This window comes from Acomys russatus, chromosome 17, assembly GCF_903995435.1.
Source record: "Acomys russatus chromosome 17, mAcoRus1.1, whole genome shotgun sequence".
Classification (NCBI taxonomy): Eukaryota; Metazoa; Chordata; class Mammalia; order Rodentia; family Muridae; genus Acomys; species Acomys russatus.
Window position 1 is genome coordinate 24,398,140 of NC_067153.1, and position 15,356 is coordinate 24,413,495.

Sequence of the window (15,356 nt, forward strand, 5' to 3'; positions counted from 1 at the left end):
TTATCCAGCACCCAAGCACTTAATAATTGACATTATCTACTGAGTATTCACCCAGCATGTTCCCCAGATCTACATACTTTCTCCTTATAATCATCTCAGGAGGCAGGCATTGGTGCTGTTACTACATCAAAGGTGAAGAAATTCAGACACAAAAGCATGACACAGTTGGCAGGTGGTGTCCCTAGATCATGCCAAGTCCCAACCCCCAAAGCTCTGTGCTAGTCAAGGCCACACCACACAGCTTTGTGAGCGGTGACGCCACATCCTTGTCACATGAGTTCTGCCTTCAGCAGGGACTGGGTGAAAATTTCACATAATTAAAACTATTGCTGAGAATATCTGGTGGGTACCATGGTGCCTCTCAGTAAATCCAGCTGAACCCATTTCCTCTTCCTTTGAGCCTCAGATGAAGCCATGTACTAAGACCACCTGTTTTCTGGCTCAGTTTACCCCTGGGCACATACTACTCACAGAGGATCAGAATAGGTAGCCTTTCCCAAAGAAAGAAATGTCCTTTCTGTCTCCACCTACCAAGATCTTGGTGAATGTGTATGCCTTTCTTCAACACTCCATACTGCCTTCCTTCCAGTCCAGGCTTTTTTTTTTTTTTTTTTTTTTTTTTGTCTCTCAAGATTTATGAAAGTCAGTCAACTATAGATAAACTTTTCGAGATTTCTAGCAGAAATAGTTTTCTTTTGTCACCGGCAAGAGAGTAAATAAATAGTCCTTTGTGTCTGTGGCTTGAGTTACTGAGCTGTCTAGAAAACTGCCCTGCCCATCAGCCTGCTCACACTTTCAACAAAGGTTAGATGTGACTGGGAATTCATCCTCAGACTAGGTTCCTCTCAAATGTCACATCCTGAGTGCCAGCACTGGGGAACAGAAGGACACCCTGAAGACTAGCATAAAGGATGTGTGCACTTTTGCAAACCTTCTTCCTGAATTGTTGGGGTTTTTTCCACACTTACTTCTAACTTCCTCACTCTTGCCTTTCAACTCCTTCTCAAGCCCCATGTGTATGGTGTGTGGTGTATGGTGGTGTTTATGACATGAACCCTACATGTGGAGAGCTTTTCGGGACTGCAGAGGCTGGTTCACCCTGTACCTGCTAAATCAGATTATCTAGGAGTGGAATGTGACCATCTGTGCCTTCTGCAGGATCTACCAGTCAATCAGGACCTTCCTCAATGGCTTGAGAACCAAAGCTTTGAAATTACATAATCTTGGGACCAGGCCTACCTGGCCATCCATCATCTCCCTGCTAACATGAGAGGGTTAAATGGCTTTTGTTTCACAGAGCTATTATGAGGGTGGCACAGAATAATACTGAGTGCTCAGGGGAAGAAGTGTTTCTTTGCCACTGTTGTCATCATGCTGTATTCCCGAGATTGAGAAGAATCATTAAGAGGTGCCAAGAAGATGGCCATCTACCATTTATTGAGCTGGGAAGAAAGCTCAGGGCTTCATCTTCAGTCTCAGATGTCACAGTTCAAAGATTCTAAATTTCTTCTTTACCAAAAAAAAAATTGATACTAGGCTCTCATTTGTCCTCAGTCTCTGGAAATTTCAGCAAACATCCTATAGAAAGGCACCTAGGCCCTAGAGTCCTCCAACCTGGCAGCTGAACTTAACTTTGTCTTCTGTTTTGTTCCCAGTAGTAGCTCAGCCCAGTGGAAATAAATAAAACTGGGAAAGCAACATGAAAGCAGTGGGGAAAGGAGGCCAACCTGAGGTTTAATTTCCGGGGCATCTGGCTTTCCTCAGACAGACAAGATTGAGTGCCTGGACAGAAGGGAGGAAACATGAGTCATTACCAGTAGTGCCTGCTCACACCTGCAATACCAGCAATCAGGAGGTTGAGGCGGGCCTGGTGCAAGTCCAGGTTACAGCATCCTACTTAGTAAGACTGTATAAACAAAGAAGTCCTGTAGCCTGTGCCCTGGGTGTTGACACCCCAGCTCCCACCCCACTCTTCTAAGCTGCTGGGCCCTTTGATTTCCCTTTTGATTTAGAATGACATGTTATATAGACCAGCTGAACACGTGGTATGACATGAAAACTCATCAAGAAGTGACCAGCAGTTGCCTCTTCTCAGAAATCCAGACCACCTTGGGAACTTTTGGTCTGAATGGATTGGACAGGCTTCTGTGCTTCATGATTGTGAAAGAGTTACAGGTGAGCCTGGACCCCCACGGCAGTCACTTCTCTCACCGCTGTGGTAAAACACCCACCAAAAGCAACTTAGGCAAGCAGGCAGCATTTTGGCTCACAGTTGGAGAGTCCAGTCCATCATGCTAGGGAGGACCTGGCTTCTAGAATGGCTTCCACTGTGGTCAAAAGAGTATAAAGCAGCTGGTCTCACTGCTCCTGCGGTCAGGAAGCAGAGAGGTGGATGTTAACGCTTGACTCACTTTTGCTCTTAATTCAATCTTGGACCCCAGCTCTTGGGATGGTGTTGCCCCTGTTTAGAATGGGTCTTCCCTTTAGCATTAAGCTTCTCTGGAAACATCCAAACACACTTAGGTAGGTATGTGCTCTGCCAAGTAGACAAAGACTGCCTATTACAGGCCTGCATGTCTAGTGTCTACCTGGGAAGCATAGCAGGTCTTACCTGACAGTTAAATCACTGTGCTCCATGACTTGTCACCTGATGTGAGGCACCGATGGTTTTACCAGGTGGATAGGAACTGAGAGTGAACTAGAATTTCTTTGGCCAGCTTATGGGAAGACTGCTTCAGTTCATTTCCACTTGGGAAAGAGAGACCTGTGTTTGAAGCCTTAACTCCACCTTATAGTACTGTTCTTAGTAGAAACTTGGGTACCTGCTACCGTCCCACTGAGAGGCCGTGTGACTTAGGTGTATGATGTTCTACACAGCATTTGCGTTGAGTGTTGGTTTGTTACATTTGGATTTTGATCATGACTTCTTGTTTGTAGAATTTCCTAAGTATGTTTCAGAAAATTATCCTGAGAGATAGAACTATACAAGATACTTTAAAAACACTCATGAATGCTGTCAGCCCCCTAAAAAGCATTGTAGGTAAGTGTCTTGAGACACCCCCCCCCCCCACAAAGGCAGAAATAATGCTGTGCTGTAGCCTTTCTGAATTGACTGGATTAAGATTATATTTTAACTTTCAGCAAATTCAAGTAAAGTTTACCTTTCTGCCATCACCAAAACACAGAAGATCTGGACCGCCTACCTGGAGGCTATAATGAAGGTATGCTGCGGGAGCAGGACAGTCAATACCACCGGGTAATGCCAGGGACAGCGGGGCTATTCAACACTGGGTTTGCAAATGATTACTTTCCTGTGACTTTGTATTTTATGCAGTCTATACCTTTTGTCATTAAAGCAGAGCTCCCACAGTTTATTTCTCACACCATTCATTCCTTTATCATTCCCTTTGGAGCTGCCACTGACTAGGCTTTTCCTTGATGGACCCACAGCTCCCCACTTACTCAAGAAAATGTCTTCTTTCTGAAATGCCTCCAATCAGAAATGTTTCTGCACAAGGAAATGGGAATTTTCCTCCAGGTTCATGTGATGCTCTGGTCTGTCGGTTTTTAGACCAAGTATGTTCCTCATAGCATTATAACAGTGCTTTTGTTCCTCTCCTTCCTGTGCAGGCATTGATGTTAAGAAGCAGGGCTCTTTGGCCGCATAAATTATCCAGATGTTATGAATAAAACACTGTGTCTTTGAAAATGAGGAATAAAGACAAATGAGGCGATTAATATTTAGTTGAAAACTAGCTTATTTTAGAATCCAGTCTCCTACTTTATATAAGTGAAGGCACAGTGAAACCACTGATCCAGACTGCTCCATGGGTGTTTAAAAAAATGTTTATTTCAAAGTCAGGCATGGTAGCCCACGCCTTTAATCCCAGCACTCAGGAGGCAGAGGCAGGTGGATCTCTGAGTTCAAGACTGGCCTGGTCTACAAAGTAAGTTCAGGACAGCCAGGGCTACACAGAGAAACCCTGTCTCAAAAAAACAAAAAATAAAATGTTTATTTCCAACATGAAGCTGCTGTGTGGCTGTTTCTCAGGTGGGAGAGAAAGAAAAGCCAGAGGCATTTAGAGGAGTTGCCATGGCTACCTCAGAGACAGAGAGAGTGTAGCAGACAGGTGTCCACCAAGGCGCATCCCTCAAGGCTCTCCAGCTCAGCTCGCATGCTGGTGCCTGCTCTCAGGCGCGCTGTGCACCACCTCTCCGCCCTCTCACTTGTTCTCAGGTTGGACAGATGCAGATCCTGAGACAGCAGATCGCCAATGAGCTAAACTCTTCCTGTCGCTTTGATTCCAGACACCTGGCAGCTGCTCTGGACAATCTCAATAAGTGAGTGCCAGGGTTGGGACAGCCACCTGTGGGCTCAGGCTGCCCACCTTCCAGCACCAGGCTCACGTCTTGTTCCTTGAAGGTCTTTGGGTTTTTAACATGTATTGCTCACATAACAAGCATCAGCACTCCTAGGCTCATGTCCCAACTTAGGAAGCTGTTGTTAACAGAATCTATAAGCAATGGACTCTAAAGAACTAAGCAATGGTTACCAGAGAGCAGGGGAAAGCACGCGCCTACATCCTGAGGTGCACACATCCCCTCCCCTCCAGACAGCTGCTCTCTTTCTGTGCAGATAAACAGTCCAAGTTTCTCCGTTTCAAAGTTAGCTCTTCTAACAAAATAGGTCTTAGAAACAGTTTAGGCAGTTCATAAAAAAATCGAACAATGAGAGACTGGAGGGATGGCTTAGAGTTAAGAGCACTTGCTGCTCTTTCAGAGGACCAGGGTTTGGTTCCCAGTAGTCTGTCAGATGGCCAACCCTAGCTCCCCTGTAACCCTAGCTCCAGGGGATCAGAGGACTTCGTCTGCCTCCAAGAGCATACACACATGCACATGCAAATGATTTTTTTGTTTTGTTTTTTGTTTTTTTGAGACATGGTTTCTCTGTGTAGCCTTGGCTGTCTTGGACTCGCTTTGTAGACCAGTCTGGTCCGAGTGCTGGGATTACAGGTGTGTGCCACCGCACCCAGCTGCAAATAATTTTTTTTATAATCTCAGTAGTGAAACCACTTGATCTAGCTTGACTCTAAGAGATAAAGTGACCCTAGGTAAGGTTTCACAGTGACATGCAGTCAGTCACATGCCTGTGAATCAGGAGTCAGAAGGACAAGACTTGGTTACAGATGTATAAACTCAGCTGACCACTTATGTTTATCGCTGCTTCTCTCCCCATTAGGGCTCTCCTGGCCGACATTGAAGCCCACTATCAGGACCCTTCGCTTCCTTACCCCAAAGAAGATAACACACTATTATATGAAATCACAGCCTATCTGGAAGCAGCTGGCATTCACAACCCACTGAATAAGGTTAAAGACTAAAATATAAAATTAGGTGGGGGTGGGGGGGTACAGGGCTGTGTGGTATAAAAGGTGTCTTTGTCTAGGTAACGGATCACATACATTCAGCCCCCAGTACCCCATTCAGTTAGGTCTCTAAGTGATGTCACCTCCCAGGGGGTGAGACTGCTGTGGTTGGTCAGTGTTCTGGAAAAGTGAAAGTTTAGCATCAGTGCAGGTTGCCTGGGGCTTGGGTGGCCACACTACTATCCTGCCTGCAAAGGCTTCCCCTGGTGGCCATCAGGGGTTGCAGTTACAAATGCCAGGCTCCATGTTGTTCAACTCCGCGCTCCAGAAAGCACTGAGTTTCCTCATACATATGTGCCAGGGCTTGTAGGGCAGCACCCGTCCCAAACTGACATCAGCTGCCGGCACTTCCGATGGACCTTGTTTGCTTAAGTATTTACTTGTGTGGATGCACACAGGTGACCACTTCAGATGGTTACCCTGCTTACTTTTGGGAATTTTAAATTATAACAATAAGACCTTGTCTGAAATAAAACCAAGACGATGAACCTAAAGGGTAGCTGAGATCCCAGTGCTCTGTGCTAAGCAGTCCCTTGAAACAGGCCACCCTTGGGAGAGGAGCCTGAGGGTTGGAGAGATCCAGGACTTTCCCAGGCTCCATGCTAATGAGGGAGCTAGCCAGTGGCATGGCTTTGTCTGCCCTGCTTTTTCTGCCATGTTACTGGGAGGGAGACTGCCAGGGAAGCATGTGATAAAGGAGAACTTCACTTTCTTCCTCAGCAGAGGCTGGCACTCTGTTCTCCGCTGCCTGGATCTTTTCCCTCTTCCTTTTGTTTCATGTTCCCTCTTTCCCCCATATCTCCTTAACTACTCTTTTTAAAGCTGTATTTTATGTGTATGAGCATTTGCCTGCCTGTATGTATGTGCACCATGTGTGTGCCTGATGCCCAAGGAGACCAGAAGATGGTGTCAGGTCCCCTGGAGCAGAGTTAAGAACAGTTGTGAGCCACCATGTCAGTGCTGGGAACTGCACTGGAGTCCGCTGAAGAGCAGCCATGGTCAGCTGCTGAGCCATATGTCCAGGCTCACACTGTCATGGCTCCTCATTTTGCTGTCCCCTGCCATTCCTGCTCATCACCTCCTGCCCCTCTCTTCAGGCGTGATATTAACATGACTGGGGTGGAGGAACTCTAGTCTCTAAACAAAGCTGTTCTCTCCAAGGAGAGCTAAAGGGCTAAAGCATGTCTGTATTTGCATGGCGCCATATATAAATAAATCTCCAAATGAGGGAACTTGCCCAATTGGAGGCAATCAGAAGAGCAAACTGAAGGCATATCAGAGCGTTCTGTTTGAAACTGTTTTCTGTGATATTCTGCATGATAAAGAAACCATATATCTCTCGTGTTTTTCTCTTTCCAGATTTATATAACAACGAAGCGCTTACCTTATTTCCCAATCGTCAACTTTCTGTTTTTGATTGCTCAATTGCCAAAACTTCAGTATAACAAAAACCTAGGTACGATGCCAAGTTTTTCCTTTGTAATAAACAAGCAGTAGATCAATGTCTAAGGACACAGTTCTGCATGTAATGCTGTCATAGACTGAAATAGTGCCATTGCATCACTGCAATATAATACCATTGATGGGATGTGCACAGCGGATTCCAAATCAGCCAAGTGTGCTGGCCTCCTACGGAATGAACAGCGTCTTTACTTGCTTCTCCTCAGTCAATGCCTGAGTAGCTGATTATGGCGGAAAAGACTCTTCGTTACATTCATGTTCTGCTCATACAGGTGCCCATGTGCTGCTGGCTGCCGGGACTGTAGTAGGAGTTACAGTGCAGTTAAGGAGACAGGATTGACTCCAGTTCAGACTGTAATGTGCACATGATTACATGTCAGAGCATGTGCTACCAACAGCTTCATTATAGGTGTCCTGGCTAACAATATAACTAATTTTCTGGCGACCAGTTTATTGTGAGCTTCTCTATAATACCTAGGAGATTCTCAGGCTCGTCCTCTGTCTCTAGACTTTTCATCTAATTAAGCAGAATTTGTTTAGCTCTCCGTAATATTTAGTTGGTTTTTCAAGTGCCGTGAGAACCTAGCACTACAGTCATTCAGTCAGAAACACTGCAAGAACATTCCTACAAACGGGACTGTATTGCTGTTTTCTTAATTAAACACATCAAAATGTATCTTTTCCTTCCAATCTCCTAAAATGTTTTTAAAGTAAAATTGTGAACTTTCTTTAGGACCTAAAGTTTAGAGTTTCGGGGGGTTTTGTTGTTGTTGTTGTTGTTTTGTTTTTTTGTTTTTGTTTTTTTTTGCTTGTTTGTTTGTTTTAGTTCCTCTCATTCAGAAACATTCCCTGGCCCTAGGCCTTGTTCCCCGGACAGTTCCTCTCCGTGCCAAGCATCGTGCCCTTGTCAGTACTGCAGGGGAACAGGAGCACAGTGCTGATTGGTTTCCAGCTTGGCCTCCTCCCGCCAGGTGCTGTTTGTTGGTGACACTAACGCTGGGGTGTCCCGTGATAGTGAGACGCTTAGTCTCCAGACTCAAACAGGACATCTCTCGGTGCTCCTTTTCTTACCTTAACAATCAAAAATGTTTTTAAAGATAATTTTACAGCATTTTAACCAGAATTTTAACTGGTTTCACTTATAAAGCATTTCTGGGTATCTAACCATGCTACCATTAGCTGAAGCTAATTTGAGGTCATTTTGGTTTTCTCATTTACTGTACATGGTGAGTGTCTACCATAGAGGACATTAATAGTGCAGGACAAAATGAATGTTCCACCAACCTCACAGCTAGTTTAAGAGGTAGCTCAGAATTAGTGCTTCCTCAAAATAATCACGGGCCAGCAGTAATGACATCGATGAGGGCTGATATTTAGTGACCACTGTCAAAAGCAAGTAGTTCACTGGGTATTGTAATATGTTCCTTCATAGGCATGGTGTGCCGGAAACCTGCCGACCCTGTTGACTGGCCGCCACTCATCTTGGGCCTGCTCACTCTGCTGAAGCAGTTTCACTCCCGGTACACCGAGCAATTCCTGGCACTGATTGGCCAGTTTATCCGCTCCACAATGGAGCAGTGCACAAGGTACATTCAGAAACAGTGGAACTTAATGTCACAAAAGGGACTGCAACTTCTCACGACAGCTCTCTCTCATGACTGTCCAAGCAGGAATGCAGAGTGGGTGCTTCTCTACACATAAGTCAGGTCAGCTCCCCAAGGAGCAGTCCCCCTAGTGCTTACCCTTGGTCACTCTGCCAGGAAATGGCCCGTAGTTGGACTGGCAGGGACTCTGTAAGACTGAGCTTGATGGAGAGTAGTAGATGCTATGAGAGAGAAAGTGCACACCTGTGACTGCCGTGTACAGCCAGCTCTCAGCGCGTGGGCGCCCTGGATTCCTGCTGGACCACCACCAAGACGTGGCTCCACTTACCAAAGGGGCCACACTCCTCAATGTGCCCACCACTGAGACATGACTGCACTCACTAAAGAGTGATTTCTCGGTGTCAAGGGCAAGGAAAAGTCTGAGTTCATGGTGTATAACACAACAGGAATCACAAGTTGCCATTGGATAGCAAAACGTATAAGCTGTCAGCTTCTTCTAATTCTTTGCTCCCCTCTGTTCATTTGTGAGTTTTCTAGAGTAGGAAAACACAAACAAAAGCCATGGCCCTAGGATGCTGCATCCCAGGCTCTGCTGCCTGAAAGGGTCAGCCTAGCAGGAGAGCATCTGCCATGTCACAACATAAAGTGAGTGCATTACCATTTAGTTGGGTTTGCCAACATACTGCAGATCTTTCTGCTACGCTAGGACCTTGTATGCACCAGGTACGAACTCTAAAGCTAAACCATACCCCGGCCCTCCAATTACTCTTTGAAACATTGTCTCGCTGTTTCCCAGCCTGGTCCTGAATTTAGTCTATAGCCCAGGTGGACAATAAATTCACGGTTTTCCTGCATCTACCTCCAGAGCAGGTGAGTTTGCAGGTCTGGTACCACCCATCCTGGCAACTCACTTACTTTCAAAGGAGTTTGCAGTACAAATGCAGCTGAAAGACAGGTTGGGCATGTGTGGGATCTGCCAGGCATTGATTAAGTCATAGAGTATGAGAGCCATCCAAGGGAGATGGGTCTAAAGTGTGGATCCATCTTTCTAGACTCTAGGCAGACTACAGGACCATATTATAAGCTGAAGACAAGGTTAAGGTTTGGCTTTTTTTTTTCTTTCACTACATTTGTTTGTCTGTGTGTGTACACATGTGTGTGCGTGTGGGAGACCGAAGACAACCTCCAGGTAGTGTTGTGGCTAATTTAGAAGTATAGACTAATTAATGCTTATTGTTAGACTAATTATGGCAGTATTTTCTAACCCGCTAGCAATCAATGAAGACACAGACACCGTCATTTAAAATACCCTTGATTCACCTGAGACAGGACAGATACTAATCCCCTAAACTACCTCCCATCATAATCCCAAATACTTGCTAATGTTCTTTGGGCTGAATCGTCCATCCATGTCAGCCACGTGCTTCTCCTCCACCTAACCCAAGGCTGCCTCCTTCCTTCCTTCTCTTCCGCTCTCGTCCCCCTTTCTCCTTCCCAAGACCCTTCACTCCCCCAGCCCTTGAACCTTTGCCGTGCCTACCTTCTTCTGGCCCTGCCCAGGTACCAGCTTTTTATTGGTCAAACAGGGAGGCAAGGTTACAAACATCATTTTGGGGACTTGAGTGTCTGCTCATTTGGGCAGCAGCCAGATCTTGAGGGACAATGATTAGCATCAGATCACATAGTAGCAGTCCAACCCCCAGCAAGGGAGCCAGCTCTTTTCTTGCTCTCATAGTTCCGGGCATAGAACGCAGGTCATCTGTCATTCATGATGGCATGTATCTACCCACTGAGCCATCGCACCAGCCCCTGGTTAGGTTGTTTCCTGCAGGGTCAGTTCCTAAATACAACAGGATAATTATTTTATAGCAATCAAGAGGGTGCCTGTGAGTTTGTTACAGACTTAGTATGCTGCTCATTAGTCAAGGAAGGGCCTGCTTACATACAAAGCAGCTAACCGACCCATACTTCTCTTACAGCCAGAAGATGCCTGAAATGCCTGCAGATGCTGTGGGTGCCCTTCTATTCCTGGAGGATTATGTTCGGTACACAAAGCTCCCCCGAAGGGTAAGCCATAGAAAGTAAAGGATGACTGTGATGACCAATCCATAAGCAGTAGTAACAGCTGCCCTGGGTACACTAGGAGTGAAGTCCTGTAGTTCTTCAGCAGATGCCTCTCAGCCCCTCCCACTTGTGTGCCCCTGCTCTCCACTGCACCTGTCTTCCCTGCACTGTGAGGGCTTCTGTCTCCCTCCTTGCTTACTCTCCACCCACCTCAGGGCCAGCTCAGTGAGGTGAGCAAGCAAGGAAGGGATTCCTAACTGGCCAGATGCTTTGTTTTTCTTCTCCATAACAACTGAGCCCTGGCAGCAGGATAAGTCCAGGCCACAGCCAAAGATATATGTGGCCACTGCTTCTAGAAGTGAAGAACTGACTTTTACCTTCTAGGAAATTCCTTCATTGCTCTCCTAATATCAACCTTGCGGAGTTTAAGGAAATTTTGACTTAAGAAATGTAAAGACCTAAAACAGATGCTACAAAAATTATTTTTTATTTTTAAAAATGAAAAATAGGGTCCAACAAAATGGATTGTCAGGTAGAGGCACTTGCTGCCAAGCCTGACAGTCTGAGTTCATTCCCCAGGACACATGTGGTAGAAGGAGAAAACTGGTTCCCACAAGATGTTCTCTGACCTCTGAAGGCATTCCATGGCCCGTGTGCATAAATAAATCTGTGTTAAAAAAAAAAAAAGCCTTTTCTTAACAGAAGGCACTTTTTAATAACGAAAGCCAGATGGCCTTTTAAAACTTAATAAGCATGCAGTACTTAGTGAAATGACAGTAGCATGCTTGTTAAGTCGTATGATATTACTGCCACTTGCTCCTGTTTTGTTATACAGATGTTAGCAAGGTAAGGAAGACCATACACCAGATTTAAGAAGAAAACAAAGCTTGTACTGCTTATTAAGAATGTAATGAGAACCTAAGAATTGTGGAGAACTTTTCAAAATGAGCTCAGAGGGTTGGGGTTTAGCTCAGAGGTAGAGCAAGCCCTGAGTAAAGATTAAAAGGTGAAGCCGGGCAGTGGTGGCGCACACATGTAATCCCAGCACTCGGGAGACAGAGGCAGGCGGATCACTGTGAGGTCAAGGCCAGCCTGGTCTACAAAGCAAGTCCAGGACAGCCAAGGCTACACAGAGAGACCCTGTCTCTAAAAACAAAAAAAAAAAAAAAAAAAAAAAAAAAAGAATAAAAGTTGAGTGTGGTGGATCTCTATGAGTTTGAAACCAGCCTGGTCTATATAGCAAGTTCCAGGCCAGCCAAGGCTATATAGTGAGATCTTGTCTCAGAACAAAACAAAGACAAAAAAAAAGCAAAATAAAAACAAGTTCAACAAATAAGTTACTTATATAATAAATGTGGAAAAAAAAGGTCCCATTCATAGAAGTATGAAGGCAGTCATGTAATTAATAATACAGCTAGGGACTGGAACAATGGTTCAGTGGTTAAGATCACACACTGTTCCTGCAGAGGATCTGAGTTCAATTCCCAGCACCCACATCAGCCAGCTCAAAACTACCTGTAACTTCAGCTCCAAGGGGTCTGACATGGCTTTGACCTCAATAATATTTTTAAAAATAAGAATAGACACTAGCAGAAATAGGAACAATTTGGGGAAAGCTGTAAGATTCTGAAAGTCTGTTTCAAATGAGATTTTCAAATTATACATATCACTGAGATACGATACATATACATATCACTGAAATATCATACATATACATAGCTCTGAGACACCTACCATACATGTACATAGCTCTGAGACACCTACCATACATGTGCATAGCTCTGAGACACCTACCATACATGTGCATAGCTCTGAGACACCTACCATACATGTACATAGCTCTGAGACACCTACCATACATGTGCATAGCTCTGAGACACCTACCATACATGTGCATAGCTCGAGACACCTACCATACATGTACATAGCTCTGAGACACCTACCATACATGGCATAGCTCTGAGACACCTACCATACATGTGCATAGCTCTGAGACACCTACCATACATGTGCATAGCTCTGAGACACCTACCATACATGTGCATAGCTCTGAGACACCTACCATACATGTGCATAGCTCTGAGATACCTACCATACATGTGCATAGCTCTGAGACACCTACCATACATGTGCATCGCTCTGAGACAACTACCATACATGTGCATAGCTCTGAGACACCTACCATACATGTGCATAGCTCTGAGACACCTACCATACATGTGCATAGCTCTGAGACACCTACCATAACATGTGCATAGCTCTGAGACACCTACCATACATGTGCATAGCTCTGAGACACCTACCATACATGTGCATAGCTCTGAGACACCTACCATACATGTGCATAGCTCTGAGACACCTACCATACATGTGCATAGCTCTGAGACACCTACCATACATGTGCATAGCCTCTGAGACACCTACCATACATGTGCATAGCTCTGAGACACCTACCATACATGTGCATAGCTCTGAGACACCTACCATACATGTGCATAGCTCTGAGACACCTACCATACATGTGCATAGCTCTGAGACACCTACCATACATGTGCATAGCTCTGAGATACCTACCATACATGCGCATAGCTCTGAGACACCTACCATACATGTGCATAGCTCTGAGACACCTACCGTACATGTGCATAGCTCTGAGATACCTACCATACATGTGCATAGCTCTGAGATACCTACCGTACATGTACATAGCTCTGAGATACCAAGTTTATAGATTTAATGTAATTATAATCAAAGCCCCAGTTAATATTTAACTTGTTTTTGAAACTTTGGCTTTTTATAAAGGGCTGTTTCTTTAGGGAAAAAAAAGTATAACAGTACATATTAACACACAAAACTACAAAAATGAAAGTAGTGGGGTACTGTCATGACAACAGCAGGACCAATGGGCAAATTCTGTGTATAAAACTGTGTATAGGACAAAGTGGCCTCCATCAGGAGAAACAGGCCATAGTCATGTGGTGGCTCTAGGACCAGTGACTTGTGGTGTGGGCTCAAAACAGCACCTATGTTGTTAAAACTAGTGGCACACAGAGTTAGTACGAATTATGAAGCAGATCAGTTAGCAAACATTTAGACAAATATGTACCGACACAGCTTTCTCACCATAAGAAGAAAATGGGAAGGTAAAGAGTCAGACCCGATCTCTAATTAATGCCAGATTAAATGTTGTCAAATACCTCTTTAAAAACCAAGAGATGAAATAGGAACTATTACCTACAAACCAAAAAAATAGATTAATAGTGTTCTCATTCAACTCAGTAAAGAAAGATTACCTGTTCAGCTGGTGAATAAAGGATATTAACAGGTAGTTTTTAGTGAAGTACAAGTAGGGCATATATTTGGGAAAGGCAAACCCAACTATATTGGCAACAAGTGAAACACTGGGCTCTGCTTGGAAGGGTGTATTCTCCTTTGTATGGATGGGAATATAGTGATCCCAGACTTTGAGGGGAATTCAGCTTTATCTGTCCTTTTAAGCTTCTATGGTGTATTTACCCTGGAGTCCCAGAAATTCCGCTGCTAGAAATTTACCTGGCTAGAGATTAACATACACAGTGCATATATGTGCAAATGTTCACCAATACATGTGCAAGGGCGTGCATAGATTTTACAGAGGGAACCTGAGATCACATGGTCCATCAACCCTCCCATAATGAGTTGTATCCATGGTTCGATGCGCCTTGCTTCTGAGCACCCCTTTTCTTGTAGCCTCATGCTTAAGCCTCTGTTAAAATATCAATAGAATCTCTATGCTTAAAAAGTTACATGATCCCAGGCTTGAGTGTGTTGTGTGGATTGGAAGAGTACAGATTTGATCATTGGCTTTAGTTTCTCAGGATTTTTGTGCTGATTTTTGTGTCCACATTTGCTGCATGGCCTCTGCTTAGCAGGTGAACACCTTCATTATCACAGACACAAAACTCCAGCTGGTTTTCAAACTCCAGCTCAGATGTCACCTGTTCCCTTTTCCCACCCCACCTCCACCCCTGCCTCCTCCTTGCTTCTACTAAAACCACTTAAAGGATGCAGGCCGTTCAAAACCTTTCTGGTCTTCCCCTGGCCTCAGGTTTCTCTTCCTTAGTGCCTCTCATTGGTGTACTCCTAGACGCAAATGCCTTTTAAGAGCCAAGCCTCCTTGTGAATGCATGTGGGGGAGGCAGTGTGTCAGTGGTGCACAGCAGAGGCCTACGACAGGCCACCACAACGATGGGCTATTTCCTAGTTCACTCATTCCAGTGCTTCACTGGTATTTTCACTTCCTGAAATATCATATGTAAAATTGTGAATCTGATCTGCTACAATGTCATGATTTAATTTCTGCTTAATATCCCAGGTGGCTGAAGCACATGTGCCTAACTTCATTTTCGATGAGTTCCGAACCGTCCTGTGACTTCCTCCTCCTGCTTCAGGGACAGGTCTTCCTGTGACTAAAATGAACTTGGAAATGAAAACTCAAGTGGTCATCCACCTTGCATTTCCCTCCACCATGGGACTCATCAGCCATTCTAACAGATGGCTTTCAGCTCTAATCTATTGTCTAAATCATGGTATCGTGGAATTTTTTATCACGCAGAAGCGGAACTGTTTTGTACTTGCCCCTAAATGCTCAGTGTAACTGTGATGGATGAATTCATGTTCTACAGAACTACTCGGGCAACTCCAGATCGTCAGTAAAGTAGCATTGTCAGGACTGAGTCGCCCTGCTTGTGATTAAAAAACTGACACCCTGTTAGGAACCCCGCCCAGGTGACAGGTGGCTTGGGGGTTGGAGGGTGATGCT

The 15,356-nt window shown here is 44.8% G+C and overlaps 1 protein-coding gene and 1 long non-coding RNA gene across 16 annotated transcripts in view; one reads left to right on the plus strand and one right to left on the minus strand.

The window, feature by feature from the left end:
- Positions 1-15,200, plus strand: part of Washc5 (WASH complex subunit 5) — a 48,824-nt gene extending 33,624 nt beyond the window's left edge. The window contains exons 21-29 of the mRNA XM_051159624.1: positions 2,013-2,175; positions 2,938-3,040; positions 3,142-3,221; positions 4,238-4,341; positions 5,240-5,369; positions 6,786-6,882; positions 8,320-8,473; positions 10,471-10,558; positions 14,910-15,200. Of these exons, the coding sequence (XP_051015581.1) occupies positions 2,013-2,175; positions 2,938-3,040; positions 3,142-3,221; positions 4,238-4,341; positions 5,240-5,369; positions 6,786-6,882; positions 8,320-8,473; positions 10,471-10,558; positions 14,910-14,966 (976 nt within the window). The 3' untranslated portion in view covers positions 14,967-15,200. The remainder of the gene's footprint in view (positions 1-2,012; positions 2,176-2,937; positions 3,041-3,141; positions 3,222-4,237; positions 4,342-5,239; positions 5,370-6,785; positions 6,883-8,319; positions 8,474-10,470; positions 10,559-14,909) is intronic.
- Positions 12,256-13,539, minus strand: LOC127201216 (uncharacterized). Of its 15 annotated transcripts, none has more exons than XR_007832174.1 (6): positions 13,216-13,539; positions 12,976-13,095; positions 12,825-12,944; positions 12,524-12,673; positions 12,346-12,435; positions 12,256-12,315 (listed from the first exon to the last, which is right to left on the minus strand). It is a non-coding gene; the product is annotated as an uncharacterized LOC127201216 (long non-coding RNA). The 15 variants fall into 15 exon arrangements; XR_007832181.1 differs by having other exon boundaries at positions 12,275-12,315; positions 12,376-12,405; XR_007832179.1 differs by adding an exon at positions 12,734-12,793 and having other exon boundaries at positions 12,275-12,405; positions 12,584-12,673.
- Positions 15,201-15,356: the final 156 nt, after the last annotated feature.